Raw genomic sequence first — 21,563 nt, forward strand, 5'->3', positions numbered from 1 at the left:
CAGTCCATAGCTGGTGGACTATGGACCTTGGTTCCCAAGCAGGGTGATTCAAAGCCTATTAGTCTGGCTCAAAGTTTATCCTCTCTGGGGGCAGTGAAAGTGGGAGAAAGTTTCTTGTTGGCTGAAGGGCAAAGAGAGGGGACTCTTGCTTCCCGGTGGGGAGGGGATGTTCTGGCTACCATGCTAAGGACAGGGATTCCTGTCTCCTTTTTCCCCGGGTGAGCCACCTTCCCATGGCTGCCTGAGGCTCAGAACCAAGGCCTATCTATGGGGACAGAGGACAGGGTGGACACGTCCTCCCAGGTGTTCCGAGGGAAACATTCCACATAGAACCAAGGGCTGGGGCACAGGACAAAATGGGGTGCTGTTGCTCAGAGGGCACAAACTTTCAATTATAAGCTACCTTCTAGGTTTAGCATAGTGCATACAGCCTGATGACTATGGTTAGTAATACTGTGTGGTATACCTGAAATTTGCTAACAAGGTAGATCTGAAGTGTTTATCTCACATCAAAAAAAAAAAAAAAGAGAGAGAGAGATAAATATGTACAATGATGGGTGTGTTAATGAACTAGGTTGTAGTGTTTATTTCAAGGAGTTTATATATGTTAAATATATAACATATATAAATCATCACTTTGTGCCCCTTTTAAAAAAGCACATTTACACCTTAAGTATATACAATTTTATTTGTCACTTATAGCTCAATAAAGCTGCAGGATAAAACAAAGGGAAACATTCCAAATGGATGTGTTTGTGTGCGTTTGCTTGTGGGTGGACACATCTCAAATGGGGGGTGTTCCTTCTTACATGATGTGACAGTCCCTTTGGTGGGAGGATCCACGGCCCATAAGGTAAAGTGACCGAGTCCATCCAAATGGACAAACCAAAAAAAAAGTCATTTATCATGACACTTTTAATGATTAAGTTTATTTAAACAAATTAATTATTAAGATTATTAAAATATCATCATGCTGGAGAGACCATATCGTTTTCATCAGAGTTTTCCTGACTGGCCTCCCCAACCTTGAAGGAGTTTCTGAGGCCCAACTTGACTGGCTTATTAAAAAACCCTTATGTATCAGAAGCTCAGACATAGAGAGTGCTGAGCTGGTCTCAGCAATGAAGGAGACCAGGGCGTGGGCAGGGCTCCATCTCTCTGTCTGTCTGCACCCCTACTGCTTCTCTCTGTGCTTCGGTCATTGGCTTTGTGCCCCCAACTTCTTAGAAAAGAGGAAGTGGCTTGGGTTCCACCCCAATAGCTCTGATCATGAGCCCTGGCCCCATGTTGGGTAGCATGGGGCATTTTCAACCTGAAGGAGGGGGAACAAGTCCAAGAAGCCATGGAGCCTCAAGAGGGTCCTGAGTTGGGGCACCTGGGTGGCTCAGTGGGTTAAGCCTCTGTCTTCAGCTCAGGTCATGGTCTCAGGGTTCTGGGATCGAGCCCCGCATCAGGCTCTCCGCTCAGCGGGAAGCCTGCTTCCCTCCCCCTCTCTCTGCCTGCCTCACTGCCTACTTGTTATCTCTGTCTATCAAATAAATAAATAAAGTCTTTTTTTTTTTTTTTTTTAAAAAGAGGGTCCTGAGTTGTGTCCCTGAGCTGTGCAGAGCCAGGAGGGTGACTGGCCAGCCCCTCAGCACCCCCAGCATCAGTCACTGCTTCCCGAGGACCCAGAGACATTTCTGCCACAGCCTGGGTCTCCTCTGGAAATGGGGTCCAGGAGTGGAAGGTTCTGCTCATCCGTCTGTCTAAGGGGCTGTGTCTCCGACGAGATCAGAGGACAAGTTCCTATAGACGGACAGTCTCTGCTGAGACCCCTTCAACCAAAGGACAGCACAGATCAACATGAGCAAGACCGGCGCCTTCAGGAAAACCAGGAGAATGTAGTGGTTCCTGCAAGAGAGGACAGAGCTGTCAGAGCCCTAGGTGCCCAGGCCCTGTCACTTCCTGTACCCTGACCGGAGGGAGCATTGGCCAGCCCTGCAAAGCCTGAGACTCTGGACCTGGAAGCCCCAGGTCAAAGATCGCCATGGCTTTGGCTCAGTGGCTCAACCATGAGGTTCCTCAGAAGGAACCTCACATTGTCGGTTTTGCTTGGCTCTGGGCCCACCTTTATTTCTAATCACGCCTCCTGCGTCTCCCCTTTCCTGAAGTGAGTCTCAGCACCCTGGGGTGGCCCACGACAGGCTCTGTGCCTTTGCTGCTCCTGAAAATGCCAGCTCCAGGTGGCTGAGCCACACTCCCGCTCCGTGGCCACCCGGCGCCTCACATGGTGGGGATTTTTTTCTTATCTCCCCTTGGCATGCTCTAGGTCATCAGGACTTTGTTGTTGTTGACAACTGAACATAAAGAAAGGTTCTGGGGGCGCCTGAGTGGCTCAGTGGGTTAAAGCCTCTGTCTTTGGCTCAGGTCGTGATCTCAGTGTCCTGGGATCGAGCCCCGCATCGGGGGGGGGGGTCTCTGCTCAGCGGGGAGCCTGCTTCCCCCCACCCACTCTGCCTGCCGCTCTGCCTACTGGTGATCTCTCTCTCTGTCAAATAAATAAATAAATAAATAAAATCTTTAAGAAAAAAGAAAAAGAAAGATTCTGCAGAGTGACTTTCTTGGGAAGTTGGAATGGGGGGATGGCGGGTAGGGGCAACAGGGGTGGGAGCGAGTTGTTGGGAAGGGTAGCGGCTTTGGGCCTTCACTCTGGCTGTGACCGCTCTGGTGGCCCGTGAGGGTGCAGAAGCAGAGTAGGAGAGGCCCCATGTAGGGGCAGGGGCAGGGTGGCAGCCACTCACCTGATGTAGGAGTCGGATGTCACCTCTGTACGTCTGCTGGTAGTTGTCCTGGATCTTGGGCTCGCCGAGGTGCTCAGAACCATGTCCACTAGACACAGGCAGAGTTGGCCACAGGTTATGGGGACAATGACTGGGGCTCAGGGGTGGCTCCCTGCTGGGCCCCGTGGGAGCCACCCTGCCCCTCGACTAGGAAGCCAGATACAGCGCCCAGGCTTCTCCCTTCCTACTGAGTTTTCTTTTTCTTTCTTTCTTTCTTCCTTCCTTCCCTTCTTTCTTTTTTAAGATTTTGTTTATATATTTTAGAGGGGAGTGGAGAGGCAGAGAGAGAGGGAGAGAATCTCAAGCAGATCCCGCGCTGAGCACCAAGCCCGACACGGGGCTCAATCCCACCTCCCTGAGATCTTAGCCTGAGCCCAAACCAAGAGGCAGACACGTAACAGACTGAGCCAGCCAGGCGCCCTCTGCCCGAGTTTTCTGAACCACCACTCAGTCACTTTCCATCGACTCAGGTAGAAATAAAAAGGAAACAGGAGCCTGTGCTGTATGTGCTTCTGGGGCGAGAGATCCATTTTTTCACTTCTTTCCACTTCCCCCTCTAGGTGGGACTTTAGCCAGACGGGGGCCGGGGCCAGACGGGGTCCTCCTCCAACATCATTGGTCCTAGAGCAGTGCCTGAGCTGGGCTCAAGGACACATGGTTCTGGAAATGGGGCAGCCAGTTACTGGCATGGTGAGGAGGAGGGCTGGTGAACAAGAGGGCACATTCTGGTTCTATCGAGAGCAATGGCTATGATGAATTAAACATCTGTATGAGAAACTATGAAGACAGTTTATGGTCGACTACTTGGTCATGGATTCCTGAGACCAGCTTGGCGCTGACTGTCCATGAGCTATTTTTAGTTGAGTCTTAGGCCTGCGGAGACCCCAGGACAGCCAGAGGGGTCCCTGATCTTGGCATAATGGTCAAATCCTTCCTTTCTGCTTACAGCATCCTCTGTTACCTGAGCCCCTTCTTGGGTCCCTCGAACTCCTTGCTCACTCTTATGCAGCCAGAGAAAGTAGAGGGCAGGGTGGCTGGGGGCCCAGAAAGGAGAGGCATTGTCACATGCCCAGAGCTACTCTGGGTTGGGCAAGTTCCTGGGGTTCAGTGCTGGGACCCTCTGGGCTTCCCCAAGTATCCCCTCTGCCTCTCTCTCTGTGTAGTGATGGGTCAGGAGTGTGAGTACCAGTGACCACTTCCTGGAGCCATGCCCTGGGACCCAAGGCACCCAAGGTCCATCCACACATCTGATGAGAGACTGGGGGGCTGCCAGGGTTGTGGGTCCCCAGGACAGCTGGGCTGGACCACGGGCAGTGATGCTGGGGTCCATGTTTTTACCTCTCCCCCAAGACCTGCCAGCCCTGCGTGCATCATCTAGATACCTCAGGTGACCTCAGGGGCTGTGATGGGGACACTGTTCCCAGCTACTCAGCCATTACCCTTCTGCCCTTGGGGAGGGGAAAGCGGAAACCCTCATTCTTTCTGTCCTAAGCAAGAGGGTCTCACTGTGTAGATGAGAAAGTTCTTACCTGGGTCAATGGTCACTTTGATAGATGCCCCAAGGTCAGGTCCAGATCTGCTAATCCCACACCAGTAAGTGTCTGTGTCACTTTGCCTGACCTCCTCCATGGTCACTGTGAACAAGAGGTGACTCTGGTTGTCCCTGATGGACACACGATCTACCTTCTTTTCTTGCTCTGATCCATCGGTTTCAACGAGGTTGTGGCATGACTCCCACTCTGCTCCGCGACACCACCACTTCTTGTAATTCTCCCATCCTGGTGTATATTGACACTGCACGCTCACCGAGCCCCCCTCCAGGCCCCTCACGGACTCCGGGCCTTTGATGGAGAAACAGCCTGGAAAACAGAATCCCAAGATAAAACCCCTGCCTCCTGGAGCCAGGCCTGGCCTGGGAGCCCCAAGGGCTCAAGTGGCCCCAGATTGGTATCCAGGGACTGAGCCAGGGTCCTGGCCTTTGCAGCTACCCACTAGCTGACCCCCACAGGTCCACCTCCTCTGTCCAGCTTCCCCATCAGCTCCTGTGGTGATAATGTTCAGCCTGTACTGCCCTCGCATTCCTGGTCCTTCCTGCAGTGGTGACACTCCTGACTTTCTGACACTGTCTTTCTTGGCTTCACAACTTGGTCCTCTTCCACACTCTCCTTCTCCGACTGCTCATCTCTGAGGCTTCTACTGATTTCTCTTCCTCCCTCTTTAAATCTTGGTGCAAAAGGGGCATATTGGTAAATACTTAACAACTAACCCTCCAGGGAAGAAAATCTCCATTTGTAACATTTTCCAATTTCTGTAGTGTAAATATTCCCACCCTGGGTTGATCTCAGGCAGTCAGTGCCGTGTCACTGGACACACAGCTGAGAAAAGTCGGTTCTTGCCAGCCAGTGTGAACCAGTCCCAGAGCACTGCAGGAGGAGCCGGGCGCGGGGGGGTCTCTCTCCAGTCCTCATTTTGTCCCATCTTACTACACCCCCATGGAGGAATTCTCCCTTCCTATGATTTTGGTTATTGCCAACATGCTGATAATTCCCCAAATTCACATTGATGGCCCACATTCTTTCCTTAGCTCCAGCCTACTGTTTCCAAATACACACTGTACATCTCTACCCCAAAGTCAGTAGTCCCAGGACTAAATCCTCCTTGAACTTGGTCTGTTTCAGTATTTCCTCTCTCCCTTGGAGAGCTCATGTGGTGCACTAGCAAAGGTCTGTGGGGAGTGGGATGGGTTCGGGGCAAGCAAGAGTTGGAAGGGTATCGTGCTGCTCTGGGGATTGACTCCAGTCAAGCTGAGTTTATGTGACTGGACAGACACTCTTTGTGCTTGGCAATGACCTCTTGTGCTTTGATTGCATGGAAGTGAAAAAGCAGGGAGAAGCAGAGAAACACAATAGAAGCCTCTCCTGACTGTCTTAGCCCGAGAGCCTCAGGATCATCCCAGAGGGGTGAGGGGTTGTCTTCTGGGGGCCGCAGGAGTCAGGTCTGTTGCACCAGGAAGGTGCACCTCCTCATACCCTGTACCTTCTTCCTTTCAGGTCACTTGAGGTTTGCATTTGTGCTCAGTAGAATTATGTCTCCCAAAGATATTGATGTCATAATCCCAAGAACATGTGAGGAGGGGTAATTATCCTGGATTATATAGTTGGGTCTAAAGTCATCAGAAGGGTTCGTATAAGATGAAAATGAGTTAGTGGTCAGAGTCAGAGGGAGATTGGAAGATGCTGTGCTGCTGGCTTTGAAGATAGATAAAGGTATCCTGAGCCAAGGAATGCGGGCGACCTCCGGAATCTGAACGAGGTGAGAACACGGTTTCTTCCCCAGAACCTCCAGAGGGAATACAACCTTGCCCACAGCAGGATTTTATCCAGGAAGTCCATTTTGGACTTCAGACTTTCAGAACTGTAAGATAATAAATTTCATCATTTCAAGCCAGTTTGTGGTTTGTGGTCCTTTGTTACAGCAGCCATTGGAAATAAACTCAGTATTCCATGAGCAGAACTAACTCTACTCTCTTCAAACCAACAGCGTTCCTAGTGCACCTGACGGAGAACTTGACATCTCCATTGATCCTGTCCTCCTCTTCTCCCTCTACAACTGATTGGTGAGCCCTTTAGTCGACTCTACCTCCAAAATGCTTCTTAACATGATTTCTCCCCACCCCGTCCTGTCACAGTTCATGATGCCAGCATGACATAGCAGAAAGAATGAATTTGGACAGAGAAAGTCACGTCTACCACACACTACTCGGGAAGTCTTGGGTAAGCTACTTCACCTCCCTGGGTCTTGCTTCTCAATTTGCAAAATCGTTTCGCTACTTTCAAACTTTGCAGGTTGTTGTAAGACTTGGGTCTTGGCCAAAACGCAGATCTTCTGTTGGGGGTTGCCCCCTCAGTGAGAGCCCATCTGGTGCCTGGATCATGGCCGTAGCACCCAGAGAAGCTTCTCCAGTTCCTGTTACACTCCCTTCTCCACTATTCTCTGCATATCACTGTTGGAGCTTCATGCTAAAATAGTCCCCACCTTGTCCTCAGCAGCACTTGCCATGAGCAGGGCAGCTGCTCCCCACTGCCTCAGAATGATTTAAAATGCTTTTGTTGGACTTCCAACTTTTTTTTTCTTCTAAATCCAAGTTCTCTGTCCAGCACCATTTCCTGCTCCCCCTTGCCTTCCACTGGACCCTATAACCCCCACCCCCCACTTTTCTTTTCCTCTGACCCTGGTAGGCCCTCCCAAGAGCTATGTCACTGCTCCCACCCTTCCTTCCACCTGGAAACCCTTCTCTGAACCCAGCCTGCCTACTGATCACCTTAATTCCTTTCCCAACTAGAACTGCTTCCTTCCATTGCTCCATGACCTCACAGGAACCCGAGCGCCACACTGGTGTTTTATGATCACTACCAGTCTCTCTCTGTCTCCTTTACTAGGATGCTCTGTCCTGAAGGGAAGAGACATTGGGTGTGCATTCTCCCTCTTCCCCGTCACCAGTCCCCATGTCTTGCATGGTATCTGGATCCTGGAAGGTACCAATCAAGTTTATGATCATTTTTGCAAAAGAGCTTGTTGTCATGCTCTTGGACATTTTGATTTGATTTTGGACATTTTGAGTTGACATTCTGATTCTGGCATGAACTATAATTTCCACACCAGGGGGCCCTGAAATATAAGGCTGATAATTGCAGTGCTAACATAAAACACAGTAGAGTCTGGAAACAAATTCAAACACCATTACTGGGAGATTGGGCTAATGAATTACCGTCCTCGCACATCATGGTTAAAAGAAGACAGATCACAAATGATAACAGGGAAGACATCCCTGATACATCAGTATTAAGTTTTTAAAAAGTTGCCTAACAGAGTGTTTAGATTCCATTTCTGTGGTTCTTCTGTGGCCCAGGCATAGAAAAAAATAGGTCAACGAGTGTTCGAAACTGTTGAGAGTGGTCAGTGCTGAACCTGGGACTTGGGAGGAAATTTCCCTTTCTAAATCATACATTTCTATTATGTGTAAATGTTCACAATATCATCAACTGATAAAAAAATGACGAAGAAAAAATTTTAATAATCAAAAGGACCCCATTAGGAAAAAGATTGCTAAGAAACAGTAATCACAAGAGTTGGCAGAAAAGGTGGTTTTCTTTCTTAAGAAAACAATAGCAACAACACAGCTACCATCCGAAGCTGAGGGTCGGTGTACATGGTATTTTCAACAATCATAAACAGAATTAGAGACGTTGCTGCTCTGAAACAGAAGTTTCATCAATCCCAACTTTGCTAATTTAATCTTTCAATTAAGCATTCATAATGTGATTAGGCTTGTTTTAGAAAGAAATACATGCAAAGTTTCCATAAATGCATACTGTGATGGGTGGAACTATTGATCAGGTCTGTGTGTTTTGTGGAGAGTTGGTCTGAAGGAAGGACAGCAGTCAGCTGGGAGCAGAACTTGGACTGATGGGTTTTAAAAGCATAAGGCTGTTTGAATCTCAATTTTTCCTTTCCCTGACTCTGAGATGTAACCTCTCTCCTTCATGTCAGTCCTTCGGGAAAGTCTGCCCCCTGTGCACATCCTTGCGTGAATAGTCTTGTGTCAAAGTCAAGAGAACAGTTGAGCTCCTGGTCTGGGTTGATAGCTTCCTGTCTGGTTTGACAATTTCCTGTCTGGGTTGATAGGTCCCTGTCTGGGTTGATAGCAAGGCAGCCAAGGGAAGCGCTCAAAGCATAGGGGCTCATGGGGTGTGGGATGTACAAATGGGTTTGAATATAACTTGTTTTGCACTGATGGAGCAGGGCGTCCCTGCTGGTATCCGCAAGCAGCCATGCCATCTCAAGTAATTTCTGGGGTACAGGTCGGTGCTCCTGTTCCCCCACCTGCAAACATTCCCTGAGCACCCATCAATGCCAGTGGCCTGCCTTCCCCTAAGGGCTGCTGTGGGACTGGGTACCAGAGCCAACAAGAGCATCTTATGGGAAGTCAGGTCTTTCCAACTTCCCTCCATCCACTTTCTCTCCTTTTCATTTCACAGAAGAAATCTGAAGGCTGTCAGTTAGTGGGGTCGCTTTCCTTGCATCACTGACTACTTCACCCCCTTCCATTGTGAAATGGCAGAGTTGGAGGAGGAAGGACACCCTGTCTTGTTTCTGCAGCCAAAGCCACAGAGTAGCCACTGTGAGTCTCAGCCTTCATCTGGGGGAGAAGACTCTTTGTGTGGGTCTGTGCATGTAAGGGACACTGTGGGTGAGTGTGTGAGTGTGTGTGTGCACACGTGAGTTTGTGTCAAACTCTGTAGGAGTGTGTGAGCACACAGATGTGAATGGGGGACATGACTGCCTGTGGGTCCGTGCATCTGAGTCCATTGTGTGAATGCCTTGTGTGTGGGAGCTCAAGCAGTTCACCCTTCTCCTTGGCCTCTGGGTGAGCTAGGTGTTGGGATTAAGAGAGGGAGAAAATGGGGCCCTTTGAGCTCAGATGCAAAGCTAGAGTCCAGGGAGAGAGGCAGACATTCTGAACTGCTGTTCCTTGGAAATTCTGGGCTGTTTGGAGTCCTGCCAAAGGACCATAGTGGTCACAGAGAAGCCACTGCCCTCCCCACCTGTCTACAGGTAACATCACAGGGCCTCTGTCACGATAAAATGAGAAATGGCCTTGATAATTTGAGAATGACCACAGTCCTTGTCTATTTATATCTGATCTGAATAGCAGAATCTCCCGACATTACAGCTAGAAAGAGCATCAGAGACCTTCCATTCATACCAGAAATCCAGGTCTTAGAACAAGGAGGGGGCTTGCCTGTGCCATGTGCTGCTGTCAGAACTGGAACTCCAGCCTCTCAACTCCCTGGCTATGTCCTTTGTGGGGAGTCCCTGTGGACCCGTTTGTTTTGCTAGAAGGTCTGTCTCCTGGCTCATAGACAAGACTGTGTGTGACCCACATGTACAACATACATTGTGCAAACTTTTGGACTGACCTTAATGCTCTCTCAGTGTATGCAGTGGCTTTCCATAGAGAAGATACATGACCCCCTCCTATCTCCCATCTGGGTTCCTGAGCAATTTTCTCTTTTCTTTGAAAGTCTCGGTTCCTGGCCATGGTGTCCAAGAGCCTTCTTAATCTGGTCTTGTGCTTTTTCAACCTCATGGCCAACCAGTCACCCCAAGGCCTCCTGCACACTGAGACCCTTTGTGCATGAATGTACCATCTTTTCTCAAGGCTCCGTGCCTTCGTCAAGCAGTCCTCTCTCCATGGAATGTTCTTCTGCCTTCTCTGTTTAAAGGGTTGATCCCTTTCTTCAAGGTTCATCAGATGGATGGTGCCTGCATGGGTTTCTGCAGCTCCTGCTCGGGCCTCTGAGCACCCCTCCATCAATTCCTGCCATTGTTTGTTCTTTATCTGCAAGTCTTACCCTCTGAGCTGTCTGGGGTCCCCTTTCTAATGACTAATCCTGTTTCTTTTTTCCCTTCAAGTCCTCAGGGCCTGGTGAATGCCTGACACAGAGTAAGAACCCATTTTTTTTGCTTAATAAATTATAAATAATAAGTTATAGTATAATATATATATGCATTATATTATAAAAAATAAATTATATTAATTTATAATAAATAATAAATTTTAAAAACCACATTTGATTTCCCCAGAAATCATATCCCCTGCTGCCTGGACTAGCTCTTGGTCCTCTGCCCTGCCACAGGGGTACTAAGTCCCCAGAACCCCTCCACACTCACCTGGGAAGTTGAGCAAGAGAAGAACTAGCCACAGCCTCATGGCTTCACCTCCCAGACTCCTCGCCCCTCTGTGGACAGTGGGAGGGCACGCTTGGATCCCAGTTGGACTCTCGCAGCTCTGCCTGGGCCCAAGATTGCACTCTGAGTTTCTGGCCCTTCGAGTTTCTGACCCACTCACTTCCTTTTGTAGAGTATTTCCTGCTTTTAATTATTCAGCAAATTGAATGTCATTTCTTGAAAGGGATGGGGCACAGGGCACAGAAGTCGCCACTACATAAGAAAGAGGAAACTGGGCTGTGTGAAGTGGGGAGGGGCAGGATATGGGTCTGCAGCAGGGCTAGAGCAGGGGGCATCTGGTCTACCAGGCTTTGGGTCCAAGGGGTACAATAGTTTGGGTGTCAACTCTCCAGAAATGTTTCTCTAACACAACAGTGGGTCCCAGCAGCAGGGAACACGTGAGCAAGCTTGGCTTACCTGGAGATGCATTTGTTCAGGTGTTATAACCAAGGGCATAAAAGTGTCGGCTGGAGGGTCAGACACACCTGGACTCTCATTCTGAGCACCACTCACAAGCTGTGTGAGTATGGACAATTACTGAACTTTTCTGAGCCTCAGTTTGTGTATCTGCAAACTGGGCTGTGATGGAGTAACAGAAGAGTTGTTATGGGAATGAAGTGAGAAAATGTATGTGAAGCTCTGAGATCACAGTCCTGGGATAGGGCTAGCACTCTACATCGATGTCAGTGCCCGGGGCATAACTTCATATGCTGGATGAAGAGTCACATAAAGCAAGCCCAGGACAGGAGGCCAGGGGAGCAAGAAGGCGATGGACTGGGTTTCCTCATTAGTAATAAGGAAAATTCTACCCCTAACCTGACATAATTTAATTAGCATTCTGATTTATAACCCAGTAGCTAAAATTCTTGAAGAACAGTTTGGGGAAGCAGATGAGTGTCTGGCCTGGTGTCCAGGCCAGGCTGCAGAGGAAGGAGGTCTTCTGGAGGTCTTTTTGGGGGGAACATTCAAAAGGCTGAGAGGAGGAGGAGGGCTCAGTCCTATAGTGACGTATATCATATTACAAGTAGGAGTCAAAACAGTATGGTACTGGCATTAAAAACATATAGATCAGAATTGGGGGTGACTGGTTGGCTCAGTTGCGAGAGTATGTGACTCTTGATCTTGGGATTGTGAGTTCAAGCCCCATGTTGGGTGTGGAGATGACTTAAATAAATACAATTTTTTAAAAAACCATAAACCTATAGACCAGAATTGAAAGCCTACAAATAAGCTCCCACACATAAAGCCAATTAATACTTGACAAAGAAGCCGAGAATAGCCCATGAGGGAAAGTGTAGTTCCTTCAAGAAATGGTGATCAGAAAAGTGGAGAACCATTTGCAGAAGAATGAAACTGCACACCTCACAAATATTAACTTAAAGTGGATTAAGACTTAAATGTAAGACCCAAAACTGTGACCCTTATAGGAGAAAATAGTGGAAAAGCTCCTTGACATTGGTCTTGGCAATAATTTTTAGGTGTGACACCAAAATTGTAAGCAATGAACGCAAAATTTAATTAGTACAATGGCATCAAATTAAAAACTGTGTACAGCAATAGAAACAATTAATAAAATAAAAAACCTACAGAATGGGAGGAAATATTTGCAAATCATGTATCAGATAAGGCGTTAATATCCCAAATATATAAAGAGCTCATACAACTCAAAATCAACAACAACAAAATAACAATTTCTATAATGTGATTGGTCTCATTAAAAAAATTATATATATATATATAATTTATATATATATATATATATAAATAATATATATATATATATATGTCAGGGGTCCCTGAGTGGCTCAGTCAGTGAAATGGCTGACTCTTCGTTTTGACTCGTGTCACAATCTCAACATCCTGAGATCGGGCCCCATGTTGGGTTCAGCACTCGGTGGGGAGTTTGCTTGAGGATTCTCTCTCTCCCTCTCCTTCTGCTCTCTCTCTCATAAATAAGTAAATCTTAAAAAAAATATATGTGGAAAGTTTTCATAAACACAGACTGTGATGGGTGGCACTATTAATCAGGTCCATGTGTTTTGTGGAGAGTTGGTCTGAAGAAAGGGGGAGAGGGTAGAATGACAGTGAGCTGGGAGCAGAACTCAGGAACAGGGCCGATGGGTTTTAAAAGCATAAAGCTGTTTGAATCTCAATTTTTCCTTTCCCTGACCCTGAGATGTAAACTTTCTCCTTCATGTCCATCCTTTGGGAAAGTTTGCCCCAATTGCACCATCCTTGTGTGGCCAAAGGTAGTCAAGGGGCAAGCTCAGCCCCAAAGGGCTCATGGCAGTGTGGGATATGCAAAGGGGTTGGAGTCCACTTTGTCTTGCACAGATGGGGCAGGGCATCCCTGCTGGTGTCCCCATGCAGCCATGCCGGCTCAAGAGTTATTATTGGGGTACAGGTTTGTGCCCTGCTCTTCTACTTGCAAATGCTTACTGAGCACCTACTCACCAACTCCTTTAACCAGGTTAGAGTTCCCCTAATAGTGCACTTAGGTTTCCATTCCTCCACATTCCTGCCAGTGCTTGCTCTCTCTTGTCATTTTGGTGATAGCCATTCTGACAGGTGTGAGGTGATGTCTCATCATGGTTTTATTTGCCTTTCCGTGATGATGAGGGATGTTGAGCACTTTTTTATGTATCTGTTGGCCATTTATATGTCTTCTTTGGAAACTATTTAGTCCCTCTGCTGATTTTTTTAAGAGATAAAGAGAGAGAGAGAGAGAGCGCCTGAGTGGAGGGGAAGAGAGAGAGGGAGAGAACCTTAAGCAGATTCCACGAGCTCAGTGTGGAACTTGACGAAGAGCCTGACATGAGGCTTGAGCTCATGAGCCGAAATCAAGAATTGGAGGCTTAACCAACTAAGCCACCCAGGCACCCTTCTCTGCTCATGTTTTAACTGGATTTGTCAAAGGATACAAACTTCCGATTACAAAACAAATACATTCTAGAGACCTAACATATAGCATGAAGACAACAGCTAATAATATGCTGTTATATACTTGAAAGCTGCTAAGAGAATACATGTTAGATGTTCTCACCACGAAAAAGAAATGGGAGTGATGTGGCGTGATGGCAATGTTAGCTAACCCCCCAGTAGTAATCAGTTCGCAATATATATGCATCAAATCAACATGACCTACACCTTCAGCTCATATAATGTTATGTGTCAGTTATATCTAAACAAAGCTGGAAAAAATAAAAATAAAAGTAAACTTGGGAGGGGCACCTGGGTGGCTCAGTTTTAAGTGTCTACCTTCAGCTCAGGTCATGATCCCAGGGCCCTGGGTTCGAGCCCCACACCGGGCTCCCTGCTCAGCAAGAAGCTTGCTTCTCTCTCTCCCACTCCCCCTGCTTATGTTCCCTCTTTCGCTGTGTCTGTCTGCCAAATAAATAAAATCTTTTTTTTTTAAGTAAACTTGGAGACTGCTAAAAAATACAAGTATATAGATTGAAAATATATATGCATCTATATGGCAAACCCATGAAGAAAACAAGAACATGAATGTAAGATTCATATTTGGTTTCCTCAGAGGGCAGCTTGGGACTTCAGAAATATTAATGATGTTTATTACTTAAGCTGTGAGGTGGGCACCCAAGGGTTGAAGAGTATTTGGGCTGTAAGGAGTATGCATTTATTGAGAACATTCTTTTTGTCTATGAAAGATTGCAAGGAAGTTACAAAAGAGTTTACAGAGTATTCGGAATGAGATAAGGACGGCGGCTGGATGTGTTGGTCAGAAGGCCATTCCCATCCATCAGATGGGCTGTGCTCCTGGGTGGGTCATCAAGGGGCAATTGGTGTTACTGACTTTAGTTATTGGGCTGATGCCGCCTCCCCATCCCAGATCCCTTCTGATGCCTGTTCCCTCAGAGGACAGCACTGAGCATACTTAGGACCAGGGGCACCTCCAGGAAGACCAGGAGCTGGAAGTAGATGCTGCTGAGCAGGGACCTGTGGGGGACAGTGACAGGCAGTGAGCCACGTCCTCAGGGAGATACCCTGGTACCTTCCACTTTTCTTCTGTCCCTGTGCCCATGTCCTGAGGCTACAATAGTCCACACAGAGATCAGGCCCAGGTGGGTCCATGGGCAAGACATCCCTACATAACAGATACTCCCATGACCCCCAGGCTAACAATTGCCCTTGAGACAGGACTTTGAACATGGAGAGGGCCTGGCTATTGGAGTGACATAAGGGAGATCGCAGGGAGCAGGAGGGACCTTAGATAAAACCTAGGAAAGGGGTTCTAATGAAGTCCTCCCCATTGGGGCTTATCCTATCTGTGGACTAGAAATCAGCACTAGGTTACTTGTCTAATGTCTGCTCTCCCATAAACAGTAGTTCCCATGAGGGACTGGAAGTGTTTGCTTTAGTCCTAGGTCACCTGTGTGGTGCCTCCAAACCTTACCCTTGAGATTCAGTGGTTAATGATGGAGGGAACGAATGACCCCACTCACCTCTCCTCTCCCTTAGAAGCCTGGTCTTCAATAGGATGACTCCTAGGTGAGGACCTGTGGGGTGGAGAGCAGGGGAGAGACTGCAGGGTCCCCCAGAACACCTGGCCTGGGCCAGGAGCTGAAGGACCCCTTTGCACAACATTGGCACTTGTCTTCCTTGTCCCTGGAGCCCAATTTCTGCAGATACCTGAGTGCGGGCTCCCCCAATCCTACAGGTCTCCAGGGAAATGTCTGGCCAGGACTCACTGGCCAGGACTCCCTGGTCATTGTGCATTGAAGAACGGTCCCGCCTTCCATCACTCCCCACACCATGCTCTCCCCAACCCATCTGTCCTAGTTCCCCCAAGCACTCATCATGAGCTGGCATGTCCTCTATTGATGAACGTGTTGACTTCTTCACTATGTGAATTTCCCAACTTTTGTCAGAGTCGGACTGTGTCTTGGTGGCCAGGGCTATATCCCTAGAAGAGGGCCTGGCACATGGTAGGACTTCCACGGTGAGGTGTGGAATTGGTACATAAGTGTGGGACCGAGGCCATGACAGTCACACCCACACACCTCAGCCCTCCATGTTCCCCAGAAATCACCCAGCTGTCAAAGGTCTCCCGCAGCTAGCCCCTTACCCAGGATGTTGTCTGGAACTGGGGGACTCCTGTGAGGTCGCGGTCTTCTGTGTGGGGTCTGGCAGGGTCCAGTGAAGACCTGTTGTTGATGAGGGAGGAGAAGGCAGGCTGAGGACAGGCCAAAGCTGACACCCCACAACCCCACCCCCCATACTCCTGGGTGGAACAGGTGACACTCCTCCAGGAACTTCCCAGCTGTCTTCATGGTAATGCCTTCCTAGAGGGAAGAACCCTAACACTGACAATGGCAAGGCCTCCGGTATCCTGGGAGTCTTCTTTAACACATGAAAAACCTTCTGAAACCTCCCCTTTTCCTTACCTCCCCAAACTTCCAAGTTTACAATCAGCCATCCCTCACAAGCCCGGGCACTGCCCTGGGGTCCTTCCCTGAGCTTTAATGAAACCACCATTTTGCACCAAAGATGTCTCAAGGATTCTTTCTTGGTTGTAAGCTCTGGACTCCACCCCACCAAACCTCACCCACATTCCAAAACCACATCAAGGGTACTGGGGGCCCTCTTGAAGTTGGGGGCTGCGGTGCTGGGTGAGGGGGAAGCACAGGTCAGGCCTGCTGTCCTCCCCCGGGCGCTCCCACTCTCTGGCAGCTGTGTGGCTCCGACTCACATAGTCCTGGTCACTCAGGACATCTGGACAGGTGTCCGGGCTCCACATCCGCTCACAGCCACACCCAGGTCTGCCTGGAACTGTGGCCTCCCCGGCCCCCTCTGCAGGTGCACCCTGCCCAGATGGGCAATTTCAGAGGCAGAGCATCCTCCCAGCAGGGCATGGGACAGTGTGTGGAAGGAGCTCAGGGCTCTGGGCTCAGCCACTTTGCCCCTGGTTTCTCCTGGCAGAGGATGGGCTGAGCTTGCCTCTGTAGAGATTGATCCAGAGCTGGGGATGGGGGCCCAGTCCTCAGGGAGGGCTGATGTCTGGAGTGAGGATCATGAAACAGAACCCCCACATTAAAGTCTGGGGCTCCTTCTTGGGCCCCTGTCGAGACTGCTGCAGGCCCTCAGGATCACAGCTGTGAGGCTGGTGCTCAGGAGCCATCCAAGACACAGTGATGTCCTATTAGAGCCCCGGGGTCCTGGGCAGCCAGTAAGGGAGAGAAGCCAAAGCCCTAGGGTCCCGTTCCCCATTGGGAGGACAGAGAGACGTCCAAAAAGAGGCTCAGGACACTTTCAGCATGGACAGGACCCTTGTCAGGACAGGAAGGCAGACAGCTGTCCCCAGACTCAGGGCCATTCCCACTGCCCATCCTGGGAGAGCTTTAGGCATGAGAGTGTGACAGGGCGGGGCACTGAGACGCTTAGGTCAGCTAGAGGTGTGCATGTGCTTGTGTGAGTGTGTACACAACACCTGCACACACACTTAAATACACAGACATAAACACAGACCAAATGCACGACATATGCACACACACACACACACACACACACACACACACACAGGCACACCCCCAGTGTCCTGCATCACCCAACCCATCCTCACCCCGCTCTTCTATCCCACGTCCCACCACTTTCCTGACAGGGTCGGGGTGATCAGCCCCAGTCTCAGGCAGCCATAGTGCTGGTGTCGGGGGAGGGGTGTGCACAGCTCACCTGGGGTCACAGACAGCACAACTCGGAAGGTGAGGTCGAGCAAATATTCTGGGAGCAATGATGTATCGATCCCACACCGGTATGTTCCTGTATCACCTTCTGTGAGGTTCTCCAAGGTCACTGTGAAGGTGAGGTTTGCAGGTTGGTCCCTGATGGACACACGGCCACTCCTTACTTCTTTGTCTGCCTCTTCAGTCTTCATAATATCCCCCATACATGGGGTCTTGCACCAGTACTTGACATTCTCTTTGAATTTCTCCTCGTACTGACACTGCACGCTCACGGATCCCCCCACGGTGCCCGTCACGGAGGTGGGGCCATGCAGAGACCAACAACCTGGAAAACACAGCCACGTGTGACCCCTCACCAGATGGGCCTGGGTCAAGGGGATCTGGGGTCAAGGTGACCATTGATTCCCTGAAGGGACCTAGGGGTCTGGAGGAGGCCTTGGCAGGAGACAGGCCTTCCTGAAATTAGAAAGCAGATGTACCTTCCTCCTCAGAGTGGACCAAAGTTTCCTTGGTGTGTCTTGGTGTGTGTGTGTGTGTGTGTGTGTGTGTGTGTGTGTGTGTGTGTGTGATGCACTTAGACCTTGTTTCTGACTATGACACTACAGTGGCCACAGGAGCCCCTCCACTCAGGGCTGTTCTGTCCACTCTACTGGACATGACTCACCTGCTTTATGCACTGAATCCTCCTGGTCGTTGCTAAGGCACTGCTGGCCGATCCGAGAACCTTCTCTGCTCTCCCTCCTCCCTCCCATGTCCTCCTCCCCTCCCCTGCCTCCCACCCCCATCCCCCTGTCTCCCTCCCTCCCACCCAGGGCAGACTTTCCTGCCCAGCTCAGCCCTGCTCACCTGGGACCTGCAGAAGGAGCAGCACTGCTGGTAGCCACAGCCTCCCGTCCCCTGGGGTCATGTCTGCAGCACAGATGTCACTCACAGAAATGCCAGGCTTGTGATGGGGGACAATTTCAAGTCTCTCACAGAGGGTCCTCTCTGTAGGGCCCACTTCTGCTTTCTGGGGTCTCTTTGCTTCCTCGTCCTGCCTGTGTTTGGTCTCACAATCTTCTTCCACGCTGGCTCAAGCTGGTTGGGGTGCAGGAAGCTGTGGGACAGAAGCAGCACGAGCTAAGGCAGAGTCCTGGACCTGGTGCACAGGATCTGCTCAATCCCAATGACAAGACAGCTCCTGGTCCTGGACTGGACTGGGATTGCCGTCCCCTTCCACAGCCAACATCTGCTCCTCTCACTGTCCACACTCGCCCAGAAATGGAGCAACACGGGAGCAATTTCCTGCTCAGTGGAATGTCCGCCACCCTGTGACGTGTCACTTCCTTCTGGTCAGGATGGACCATGTCCGGGGTGGAACCCCCAGCAGCCCATCTTCTCAGGCATCAGTGGTGACCACAGTGGTATTAGCACCCCCCAGCCTGCAGCTCCAAGCACCCACAGTTCCCGTGAGACCCTGGTTCTCCTCTGACCACACAAGTTGACACTGTGAACTCTGATGCTTTCAAAGGTTCCATTTGGGTTCTGGGTTCCGAACCAGGGTACTAATTCCCCAGGTGTGCTTCCCTCCTGTGTGTTTGCCTGGTCTCAAGACACGGACATGGAACAGCCATCACCAGTCCCATGTGCACCTCATTTTTGAATCTTTCTTGTTTGGAATGTCCACCCTACTGTGACTCTCAGGGCAGAAGACTGCCAATGGACAAGAGGGTCCAGAGACTGAAGGAGCTGATGGGACGTTGGGGACATGTGAAGCTGAGACTGGGCTTCTTCTCTCAATCCAGTGGCAAGAGGAACCATTGTGTAAGAAGAGGATGGTCTGACAAAGCACTGGCTGCCGGTGTCCATTTTGGGTTCACATGGTGACCGGGGGCTTCTTCCAAGAGCAGAATTGGGGGATGGCCCATGCCAGGAGGTGGGGAGGTATGTCTGTCCTAACTCAGAGTGGCTTGTTCTCATGACATGATGGGTTTGGGGTGGGTTTACTCTGGAAATGGTAAGGAGGTGAGTCACAGTGCAGAGTCTTGCCTGGGTTATGCCAACTCCTCAAACTTATCAGAACAACCAGGTCAATCAATTTCCCCCTAAACACTCTCTGCCCAGATCTGCTCCTCCTCCACACTATCTTATCCCGATCTAAGGCCACAGTATTCCCAGAGTTATTGCAACCAGACCCTGTCATCTGGGATTCCTCTCTCTGCTCCTCCCCATTATTATTTCTTCTAGCATCTCCATCTGCCCATATCCTCTCTTCCTCCTGACATAGCAATCCTCTCTTCTCTCAGTGTAGCAGTGCCATCCCTGTTCCTCCCAGTCCCCTTATGCTTTGTCCTCCCTCTGTTCCACTCATCAGCAAGAGAGCTTTTCAACAAAACTCAGAAGTAGCCAGTACACCCTTGGTCCCATCCCCTTCAGATGAAACCCCCTCTCCATGCTTGGCTTACATGGTCTGAGTGGCCCAGCTACTGCTGGGTTCTGCATTTCTATCTTGCTCCCCCACCACAATGTGCTCCATGTTCTATCCACTGTGCCCACCCTTCCCCAGGGCCTTAGCACCTGCTTGTCCCACTCCTTGGGTCCTCTGCCCACCTCTTCACAGTGCTTCTTCCTTCTTACTCTTTAGATTGCACCTTGGATGTACTCCCTTAGAAAGGTCCCCCCGATCACTCTTCCTAGGGTCACCCTGTTGTCTCAATCACCAACCCTTGTTTGTTTCCTGCATAGTTCACTGAATCTTGTCATATGTTTACTTTTGGTGGTCTCTGTGCATCTCCACCACTGGGATAGAGCTTATATCATAGCAGCATTCTGGGTCTGTTTCATTCTTCACACAATGACTCAGTGGCCAACTGCACTTTGTGACCAATGGTTGACTTCTGATAACTGTTCATAGAATGAGTGAATGAATGATTGAGTCAATGAATAAACACTGCATTGGCTGCAGACATGGCCCTAGACAACTGTGGTCCAACGAGAAGGAATATCTATGGTGGTATAATGAATTCCCCCAGAACTTGGTGGCTGAAAAACGTATTTATTATCTCACACTTGCTGAGAGTCACAAATCTGAGAGTGGCTTATCTGGGTGGCTGTGGCTCAGTGTATCTCTTTCACAGCACTGTGGTCAAGATGTTGACCAGGCTATACTCACTGGAAGGCTGGACTGGCCTGAAGGATCTGCTTCAGGGATGACAGTCCACTTGGGGGTTAGCAGGAGTCCTTAGCTCCTCCCCAATACAACTGCTCAAGTGTCTTCATGAGGTGACATCCAGCTTTTCCCACGGAGAGTGATCCAAGAAGAGCAAGGCACAACATATTTATGATTTATCCTTGGAAATCGTGTACCATTGTTTCTGTCATATCTGGGGACTACACACCCACCCTGACACAATATAGAGGGCCCCTGCCAAGGGGTGTGGAGATCTGATCTGAGTGGAAGCTATGAAAGGATATGATTCCTAAACTATCAGATATCTGGGTATTTATATTTCTGCAATTTCCTGTTCCCCTGTGACACTCCAATAGAAGATTTAAAAACTAAACATCAAAACATGAAAGTAAAGCTCTGAAACTTTGCTTGATTTGGGTGGGGGGTGTAGATGTTCATTGGTTTTCTGTCATATAGCAAAGAATTTCCATAATCTTCCCCGCTACTAGTTACCCAGCCTAAAGCTCAGACATTGATAATCTAACCAGATGATATCAGGATGGAATGCAGATTCCTCTGGTTTGACTGCTCAAGTGCCTTTCCTGCAGACCATGATGCTGGCAGGCAGAGAGTGGCCAGCAACCAGCAAGAGGGAGAAGCACCATCTTCAGACCCAGGAGAGGGTCTGCAGAATGAGAGGGTTTGTCAGGCAGCTGCTGGCCATTGTAACACATACTGGGAAACTTGATAAGAACTCACGGTTTCTTCAGTCTTCTCAGCCCACCACCTTCTCTTCCATCTCTCCTTCATTTCCTGGTGCATCTTCCTTTTCTACAAACGAGAATCTACAGCTCCTGGCTGAGCTGAGAAGTTGGAAGACCCACCAGGTGCACAGAGCAATTACAACAGAAATTTGACTTCAGGTTTGAGTCCGCGGTGTGATGGTTCACGGTATGGGTTAACTGTCCACGGGCAGCTCAGATGGAAGATGATCTTGGGTGTGTCTGGGAGCATGTTTCTAGAGGAGATGAGCCTTTGAATCCATGGACTTGGTGAGGTGGGTGTCCTCTCAGCAGACTTTTGCTTTGTGAAGCCCTCAGC

The 21,563-nt window shown here is 49.4% G+C and overlaps 2 protein-coding genes across 3 annotated transcripts; both read right to left on the bottom strand.

The window, feature by feature from the left end:
* Positions 1-669: 669 nt before the first annotated feature.
* CD300LB (CD300 molecule like family member b) lies at positions 670-11,015 on the bottom strand. The gene is made up of 4 exons (XM_082705081.1): positions 10,557-11,015; positions 4,352-4,681; positions 2,784-2,871; positions 670-1,893 (listed from the first exon to the last, which is right to left on the bottom strand). The coding sequence occupies exons 1-4, from the start codon at positions 10,594-10,596 to the stop codon at positions 1,749-1,751; spliced, it is 603 nt and encodes a 200-aa protein (XP_082561207.1). The 5' UTR covers positions 10,597-11,015; the 3' UTR covers positions 670-1,748.
* A 3,153-nt stretch (positions 11,016-14,168) lies between these two features.
* Positions 14,169-18,588, bottom strand: LOC309850744 (CMRF-35-like molecule 4). 2 transcript variants are annotated; one of them, XM_082705080.1, is made up of 5 exons: positions 18,161-18,588; positions 17,304-17,423; positions 15,700-15,778; positions 15,077-15,130; positions 14,169-14,570 (listed from the first exon to the last, which is right to left on the bottom strand). In XM_082705080.1, exons 1-5 carry the CDS (start codon positions 18,219-18,221, stop codon positions 14,486-14,488), a joined length of 399 nt encoding a protein of 132 aa, XP_082561206.1. In that variant the 5' UTR covers positions 18,222-18,588; the 3' UTR covers positions 14,169-14,485. The 2 variants fall into 2 exon arrangements, with proteins under 2 accessions (XP_082561206.1, XP_082561205.1); XM_082705079.1 differs by having other exon boundaries at positions 17,304-17,639; positions 18,161-18,587.
* Positions 18,589-21,563: the final 2,975 nt, after the last annotated feature.

Source organism: Mustela nivalis (genome assembly GCF_964662115.1).
Source record: "Mustela nivalis genome assembly, chromosome: 17".
In the NCBI taxonomy this organism is placed as follows: Eukaryota; Metazoa; Chordata; class Mammalia; order Carnivora; family Mustelidae; genus Mustela; species Mustela nivalis.